The sequence below is a fragment of the Electrona antarctica genome (genome assembly GCF_951216825.1).
Source record: "Electrona antarctica genome assembly, chromosome: 20".
Taxonomy (NCBI): domain Eukaryota; kingdom Metazoa; phylum Chordata; class Actinopteri; order Myctophiformes; family Myctophidae; genus Electrona; species Electrona antarctica.
In genome coordinates, this window is record NC_136801.1 from 3,345,860 (window position 1) to 3,355,064 (window position 9,205).

The 9,205-nt window shown below is 44.2% G+C and overlaps 1 protein-coding gene across 1 annotated transcript; it reads left to right on the top strand.

Annotated features, from left to right (window-relative positions):
* The first annotated feature begins 255 nt into the window (after nt 1–255).
* Nucleotides 256–9,138, top strand: acaa1 (acetyl-CoA acyltransferase 1). The gene is made up of 12 exons (XM_079489459.1): nt 256–535; nt 2,579–2,672; nt 3,098–3,155; nt 3,282–3,361; nt 3,566–3,608; nt 4,165–4,263; nt 5,424–5,504; nt 5,625–5,815; nt 6,216–6,395; nt 6,671–6,726; nt 6,924–7,069; nt 8,157–9,138. Exons 1-12 carry the CDS (start codon nt 374–376, stop codon nt 8,230–8,232), a joined length of 1,266 nt encoding a protein of 421 aa, XP_079345585.1. The 5' UTR covers nt 256–373; the 3' UTR covers nt 8,233–9,138.
* The last annotated feature ends 67 nt before the right edge of the window (nt 9,139–9,205 follow it).

Consider the following 9,205-nt stretch of genomic DNA (forward strand, 5'->3'; position numbering starts at 1 on the left):
TTATAGCCCTAATGCCCTTTGCTGCCGTTAGAGCTATATGCGTGTGTGTGTGTGTGTGTGTGTGTGTGTGTGTGTGTGCGCGCGCGCGTGCGTGTGTAACGGACAATTTTATATTCATGAAGACAGTTAATCTAAAAAATTGCGACCACTCATGACAAGACACACAGTCAAGTTCAAGTTCAACCTGTCAAAACATTCGCAAACGTGTCTCGTTCTGGTTCGATTTGTCCCTCCTTACTTCCCGTGGAACACATCACAACAAGGAAATGCACTTTGTAACACGTTCATTATGCGATTGTTACAACACAGTGTTTGGTAATATAGTATTGTACTAAACATTGAGTCTATTAGGTGAACTGCTCAAACCACCACGATGCATAGAGTGAAAGTAATCTTCGGCCATTTGATTCCTTCGAATACAAATGGGTTATTAATAAATGAATGCAGTGCAAGACCAGCCACTTGTCCAGACGACATAGTAGTTGTCCATGGCATGAGGACGGCCATCGGCAAAGCTAAAAGAGGCTCGTTTAAGGTAAGATCTTCAACCTTTTTGTGTGTGTCACTGTGGAGCCCCTATTAGCCCGTCTCCGGACCCCCCGGGTTGAGCTCCTTTGGACCTACCACGTAGGGTCCGGTCTCACCGGATTCAAGCGACATGGGATGCAATCTGATTTCCCCTGACTTAGCCCTGTGCTGCGGTGTGGGTGTCACGCTGACATATTCCAAACGAAGCATATGAACGCTATAGGAGACAACGAACCATCTGACCCCCCCCGCGAACGGCTCAGAAGCCGTTAAGTATTTTTAATGTTTGTACGACCGCTTTGGCAGCTCTGAAATTCTCTCTTCGGTCCCTCCTTGTTGACATCTCGGTTGGCTAGCTGCGCCTACGGTTGGCTAGCTGCGCCTACGAGGCGCGTAGGGAGGCGCTGCTAGCCAACCGAGATGCTGGAGGCGGTACAATGGGATGTCAACAAGAGAGAATTTCAGAGCTGCCAAAACGGTCGTACAAACATTAAAAATACTTAACGGCTTCTGTGCCGTTCGGGGGGGGGGGTGAGAGGGTTCGTTGTATCCTATAGCGTCCATATGCTTCTTTTGGAATATGTCAGCGTGACACCCACACCGCAGCACTGGGGTAAGTCAGGGGAAATCAGATTGCATCCCATGTCGCTTGAATCCGGTGAGAAGGAACCCTACATAAAGTCATCAAAATGTCAGAAACTTTAACGTAGGGTTCCGAAAGGAGCTAAGCCCCTATTAGCGCCGGGGAAATATGAAGCAGGGAGTGTTGCAGATTTTCATAAGTTTCATAGATAGCTTCATCATAGACTTGTTTGACAGAACCTCTTTGACAGAACTATCATCAGTGGATTCATGTCATGTTGATTGAATTGATTGATTGCAGAAAATACATTTACAGTTCAATACTTGAGCCTCAATGTTACTACAGGGAACATTAAAGGAATGTCCTCAAGGGTAGGGTATAATATAATAAGTTCAAGGTAGCTGTGGAAGATTGTCAGGTGTGTGTGTGTGTGTGTGTGTGTGTGTGTGTGTGTGCGTGTGTGCGCGCATACGAAAGTCAGGATTGATCAAAGTAGTACAGTCTTGGTTGGTCCAAGACTAATTAGAAGATAGACTGTTGATCTGGTGTGGAGTTGAGCAGAATGCAAAGTAGTATAGAAAACAAAAATCACACCCGTGTGAAGCGAGTGGTGCAACTCCGTGTGGGGGTGGGCGGAAGTTCCAGACCAACAGGAACGCACCCAGGGTGCCGGCCCTTTTCCGGCGAGCCGCCCCGCGTCCGAAACGGTTGAGAAATGACAGTTACCGTGTGGGGGTCCCTCTACTGTACCCTCTACTGTACTGTACTGTACTGTCACTGTACTGACCCACAGGAACGCACCCAGGGTGCCGGCCCAATTCCGGCGAGCCGCCCCGCGTTCGAAACGGTTGAGAAATGACAGTTACCGTGTGGGGGTCCCTCTACTGTACCCTCTACTGTACTGTACTGTCACTGTACTGTACTGGTACACCCAAAATCACCATACAGTATATAGTTAATATATGCGTGTGTTAGGTTGCGCACAGGTGGTGAAAAACAACCATGCTGTTTCCGTGCTCAGACACACCCACCCACCCACCCAGCCACACGCATAGCTCCGTAAGGGAGTGGTTGCACCACTCAAAATACCCCAACTATTAGCTTGTAACACAAGCACATGCCTCGAATCTTTGCTTTTAATGTTAATCATAACATAAGTAAGCCTTGCAGAGGCCCATATGGCAGGAGTAGCCTATCTCCTGATCCTGTAGCATGAGACAGCTTGATGTACAAGTACACCCCCTGGACATGACGCTAGTATGTGACTTACCCCCAATCCAACCCTTGATGCTGAGTGCCAAGCAGAGAGACATTGGGTCCCATTTTTAGGAGTCTGTAATATGACCAGGCTGGGGGGAATCGAACCCTGACCTCACAAACTCGGGGCGGACACTCTAAACGCAAGCCAAGTCCACTGTCTGAAACGGATCGTAACACACCATAATGACATGTATTATTTCTTGCTAGGAAACCACCCCTGATGAGCTGTTGAGTGCAGTGATGACAGCTGTCCTTTCACATGTGGGGTTGTCTCCTGAGAAGCTGGGTGACATCTGTGTGGGTGGGAACATGCTTTGGATATTCTTTTATTAGTCTTTACATTTATAGTATTTAATAATAAATACTTTGTTGTTGTCAGAGATATCTTTCTTAGGCTGGTGCAGTAGGTTGGCAGGTTTGTCATTGGCCTAAAAAGGTCTTTAACCCATTTTGGGCGGGAACCCCTTTTGGTGTTAGCATTATGTTATGCTTTAGCTATTGAAAAATAGCAGATCTACAAGCTCATAGCGCGCCACCGAGTGGCGCGCTACGAGCTTGTGGGTCTGCTATTTTTGAAAAATCGATGAACGACTGACATAGAAACATAGCTTTTTCAGAAAACGGTCAGGATGTAGGCACCCGCTTCGACTGTTATCAATGGACAAGACGTTTTTAGAATCTGATCTCATGTCAAAATGGGTTAATATCACACATGACTCCCTACAGGTAATGTGCTTCAGCCAGGGGCAGGTGCACTGGTGGCAAGAGTGGCACAGTTCCTCAGGTTTGTAATCTATGGTTTACAAATTTGAAGTAATGCCTCTAGTAAAGATTAAAACAAAACAAATTCCTTAATGCATTTTGTCAAGGCATACTGTCTTTGACAGCTGTACTGAATATTCCTTTCCAGTGGAGTTCCAGAGACTGTGCCTGTCTACACTGTCAACAGACAATGCTCCTCTGGTTTGCAGGCACTGTTTAACATAGCAGGTAAAAAAATCTCTGCTGCCCAATATTGTATTATAGAGGGTAACACGCCACACACACACAACACGGTTGCCAGGTCTATGAAAGTGTCAGCCCTTCGGTCGCCGTCGCCTTAAGGCGTCTTACTGGTGGTACTACTAAGGGATGCATGTCCATTGTCCACCCTTGATTCAAACAACTGTTCTGCTGTCCATGTTGTGTCCACAGGATCCATTAGGAGTGGGTCAATTGACATGGGCCTTGCCTGTGGGTAAGTAGTGAGTGAGTGAACCTGCTACTTATTTTTAGACAGCACAGGCTCCTGTAATACACTGTAGTATGACATATCACATCACACATTCTCAGCTTAAAAATTAGCTCTTGTCTGCGACAGTTGTGAATGAATTAAACCATTTTGGGCGGGAACCCCTTTTGGTGTTTTAAGCATTGTGTTATACTTTAGATAATTGAAAAATAGCAGATCTACAAGCTTGTAGCGCGCCACCAAGTGGCGCGCTACGAGCTTGTAGGTCTGCTATTTTTGAAAAATCGTGAAAATGTGGCACAAATCTTTGAATATATATTCTTTCAGAGCCAAGGTTTTCAACTCAAATCTTTGCTTCTGGGAGGTTCCTGAAACAACATATTTTCAGATGGGGGTCGGCAGCCAATTACATATAATTTTTGGGGTCCTTGACATGAAATATTGAGAACCACTGATATAGAAACATTATTTCAGAAAACTGTCAGCATTTAGAAGACATTCTTTTATTTAGACGTCAGGTCTCTAAATGTGTTAACCTTCTGTGTTTCTCTGTTGATGTCAGTGTGGAGAGCATGTCATTGCAGTCCGTTGGTGTCCCAGGCGATGTGAGCTCCAGGCTAATGGACTATGAAAAGGCCAGAGACTGCATTATTCCAATGGGGTGAGTGACTTCTGTCCTGTGTTAACCTCATCGCATCGCCAGGCTTTCCACACGGACGAAAGCCTGGTTTTCTTTCTAAAAACAGAGCCATGTGATACGGTTGTTGCTGCATACTGTTTCCCCTCACAGGTCTGTAACTCTTTATAATGTACAAGCCTTACGGTTCCATTTGGTCCCATTTGTTCACTCTCAGAGTTCTGGGGGTCCTTGAAATAAAAAAAGCAGCTTTTCCGATACTGGTATCGGAAATATTCAAGAAAATAGCCGATCTACAATCTCACAATGCATCACAATTTGACATGTTGGGTACACCGGTCAACTAAGTACAGTATACTGTATAGGGTTTAAGTGGTTAACATGTTTTATTTATAGCCTACAACCCCCACAATTCTAAAGTAACTAGTGTAATTTATTTTAGCTTGTTTGACGTTTTCAGAATACCGAGCCATTGCAGGATACTGGCTGTACAACTGCAATAGATATATAAATAAGCTTATCTGGGTACACGGAGTGTTTAATGCTAATTCTGTTGAGCTCTTTTCAGCTTATTAGTGCAGGGCACACGAATAATAAACAGCTTGATGCCCTTGGACCCAGCACAGTTCTCTTTAACCCATTTTGGCCTGACGTAAAAATAAAAAAAACGTTCGCTCTGAAAGAATATATATTCAAAGATAGCAGACCTACAAGCTCGTAGATCTGCTATTTTTCAATAGCTAAAGTATAACATAATGCTTAGTTAAAACACAAAGGGGTTCCCGCCCAGAATGGGTTAAGCCTAATTTTATGCTTATTACACGGCGGTGTCAACCACGAGCGTCAAAAAAAGCAGACCTACAAGCTCACAGCGCGTCACGGATACGACACGTTAGCTTGTAGGTCTGCTATTTTCTGTGTGACAACAAACCGCCATGCGGCGAAGTATGTATCAGGCGTTGGGTTTGTTCCACACAGCAGAGCTTCACTGTGATCAGACATGCCTCAGCACAGAGACAAAACACTTGACTGAATGCCATGAATATCAATTGGCCATTTGCAACTCTCGGTGGGTTTTCCACAATTTGTAGATGTCTGTGTGGTTCTGAACTGGCCTGCAGACCGACTGTGTGTGTGTGTGTGTGTGTGTGTGTGTGTGTGTGTGTGTGTGTGCACCCACGCAGCATCACCTCGGAGAACGTGGCAGAGAGATTCGGGGTCTCGAGGGAAAAGCAGGATGCCTTCGCTCTCAGTTCTCATCAGAAGTAATCAAAAAGCATTTGATTCTGCAGCATTATTGGTCCTCAACAACACAGTCTTTCATAGTTTGGTCACGTATACCGACTCCACAACTACCTGTACTCCCAATTGTTTTCTTCCGACAGGGCGAGCAGAGCACAGCAGATGGGACTGTTCGATCAGGAGATCGTTCCAGTCACCACCAAGCTGGTGGACGCCGAGGACAAAGAACGTGTTGTGACCGTGACCCAGGACGAAGGGATCAGACCCGGGACGACCTTAGCAGGCCTGGCTAAACTCCGGCCCGCCTTCAAACCCGACGGCACCACTACGGCAGGTATACTGTGCTACGTGTTCAAGAATGTACAGTTCACTAGAGGTGACGCCTGACGTGGTGCTCAATATTTCATGTCAAGGACCCCAAAAATTATACGTAATATGCCGCCGACCCCCATCTGAAAATATGTTGTTCCAGGAACCCCTCAGAAGCAAAGTTATGCTTGGTTGTGTGCGGGTGTCGCACTCCTAAAATAGCCGATCTATTTTTGCTAGCCCGTCTACAAAATCATCACGACGACGGCATCAAGGCCTAGCAAAACAAATGTTATCCTGAAATCTAGTCAACTAAAATACACCCAAAGATGACGAAGAATTTGACTGAAACTAAATGGATTTTTTTTTATTCAAACGACTGACTAAAACTAAATAAAGATTTGCTGTCAAAATGAACCCTGTAGGGAACTCCAGCCAGGTCAGTGACGGAGCAGCAGCGGTGCTGCTGGGTCGGAGGTCTACGGTGGAGGCCTGTGGACTGCCCGTTCTGGGGGTCCTGAGGGCCAGCGCAGTGGTCGGGGTCCCGCCCGATGTCATGGGCATTGGACCAGCCTATGCTATCCCTGCAGCACTGGAACAAGCTGGTATGTCATACATGTGCACCCCATTCGACCCTTATCTGTTATCAATAGTTGGAAATGACACGTCCACCAGGGGGAAACCTTGACCAGGCTATGTTCAGCCAAGGGTGAGTACGGTATGCCAGTATGGCCATACTGGCCTCATTCTAAGGTGCTGATAACGGATGATTTTGCAGATTCAATGAAGAGATAACGGTCGAATGTGTGCGTGTGCATCCTCTGTCATCCTTTTGACCTTTGTGTAACATTGTTTTAAGAACGGTAATTTCTCCCTGCAGGGCTGACTGTAGCGGATATCGACGTGTTTGAAATCAACGAGGCCTTTGCCAGCCAGGTAAGACCCACAGGGACAAAGCAAGCTTCAAAAAAGACTTAATTCCTTTAAATCATCAGATTATACTTTGCGTTTGATAGTGATGGACTTTCTACCTTTAGTCCAACTCTGTTGCATGTTCTGGTAAATTAGAGGCTTATACAATATTAATATCCAGAACCAAGAATGTGCGCGTCATTGGTATTCTGTCTCATCAGGCTGTGTACTGTGTGGAGAAACTGGGCATTCCAGAGGAGAAGGTGAACCCGAACGGAGGAGCCATCGCTCTGGGTCATCCTCTGGGCTGCACCGGCGCTCGTCAGGTGGTCACCCTGCTCAACGAGCTCAAACGCAGGGGCAAAAGGTTAGCCCTCACCACCACCAAGCTATGAGCAACAGTTTATTACTGAACCTGTCCACTGGAGGGCACTATAACACTGTTTATTACTGAACCCGTCACACGCATGCAAAGGTGGAACAAATACTCCCGTTTTACTTAACCCATTTTGGACTGAGGTCGATTTAAAAAAAAAGGCTTCTAAATCCTAACATTTTTCTGAAAAACCCTATGTTTCTATGTCAGTGGTGCTCAACCTTTTTCATATCAAGGATTCCCAGAATTATCTCTATTGGGCCACGGACCCCCATCTCAAAATATGTAGGGACCCCCCAGAAGCCAATATTTTAGTTAAAAATGTTCGCTCTGAAATATATATTCAATGATTTGCGCCACATTTTAACGATTTTTCAAAAATAGCAGATCTACAAGCTCATAGCGCGCCACGAGCTTGTAGATTGCTATTTTTCAATAGCTAAGTTATAACATGTTTAAAACCCCAAAATGGGTTAAATAAAATCATCAATACTACAGTGTATAAATACGGAATGTCCCATTTCAGAAGTTTTCAAAACGCATAGTATACTGTACAAACAAGTTTGAAAATAGCCGATCTACAAGCTCACACTGTGACACATTGTAAGCTTGTAGTCCTGCTGTTTTCAAATAGCAGCCCTATCAAGTATAGGGCTGAAGTGGTTACGGTATGTTTTGTAACTAGAACTATAAACCTGTCAAATAATTGTAGTTAGTTTATTTCGGTCATTTGTTAAAAACAATACAGTTGATAGGCATACAGTAGCCTACAAGGTGACTAAGTTGTAGGCTGTAAGTTTGGGCTGAAAAGGTTAGGGCTGAAGCCGAAGCTTATATTGCCACCTTATCACAAAAAAGGTATATATAAAATAGAATAGAAATACACAGTTAATGTATAAACAAAGCAAATGAGCTTCAAATATTAGTAGTGCCTCTGCCCTCCGAGATGTAATGGAGTAGTAGTAACTATTGGAAATACTCAAGTAAAGCTCAAAATTGTACTTTAAACCACTGCAATTATGCTATGGAATGTCTTGTGACTTCCTGCTCTGAATGCTTGTCAATGTTGTGTCTGTAGGGGCTACGGCGTGGTGTCCATGTGCATTGGGACTGGAATGGGAGCTGCTGCAGTCTTTGAATACCCCGGACCATGAGAGGGAGGGAAGCAATTCATCACCAGAAATTCCTATTTTGACATTTCACAAGTCCCACTGCATGTCAGTGACTACAGTGCCTTGCGATATTGATTTCTACTACCCGTGTATAATCTGTATAAATTAATTCCACTAACGCTAATGTTACTGTAGCGTAACTGGTACAGTAGCTACTCAAATGTGAGTAATCTTAAGTGCCTTGAATTTCACATGGCTTATTCACTTTGATATTTCAATGTACAAATCATGCATTGTGTACATATAATATACGTATGTTACGTCGTTTGGTCAGTATCTTTTGAACATGGACCAACCTGAGATGTTAGTTTTTGTCTTTGATCTCCGTCTGCAATGAATCAGACTGAAGTGTAAATGTTCCAAACAGAAAAAAACAGTAATGGTTTCTGCTCATTCTTCACACTGCAGCTTTGTATAATAACCGATTTATGCTTAATAAAATGGCTGAAAACAGACAAATGAAGGTGGCATTTGGGCTGCATGGGCAACAGATCCATGATGTCAATTCCTCGTTCACATTCCCAGTGTTTAATCGACCCCTCAGGCTCTGAGTGGAAAAACAAAACCAACAGCAAAACAGAAGGAATGCATTTTGCACCATACAACAAGTACCGTTTGGGTATATTTATTGTCATTCACCTCTTCGTTCCCTTCTAGTTGGAACTCATTCAGGGGTGTTGAAGTGGTACAACTACAGGTTTTTGATTGATTGAAATATTTATTAACAGTTTGCAGAATTACAGTACATTTCCAGCACAACTCAATACAAAGACTGTTAACTGTGAGTGGACGACCCAATTAAGCATTACACTTGTTTACAAGAGGGTCCACCATGTTCAATTCATCAAAACATTTAGAGACATACAAATAGACCCTTCTATATAGCCAAAGAACAGAACAGGAATTCATCATAAAGGAGGTAAAAAGGGAAAAGAAAAATTCAGTGAGGGGAAAA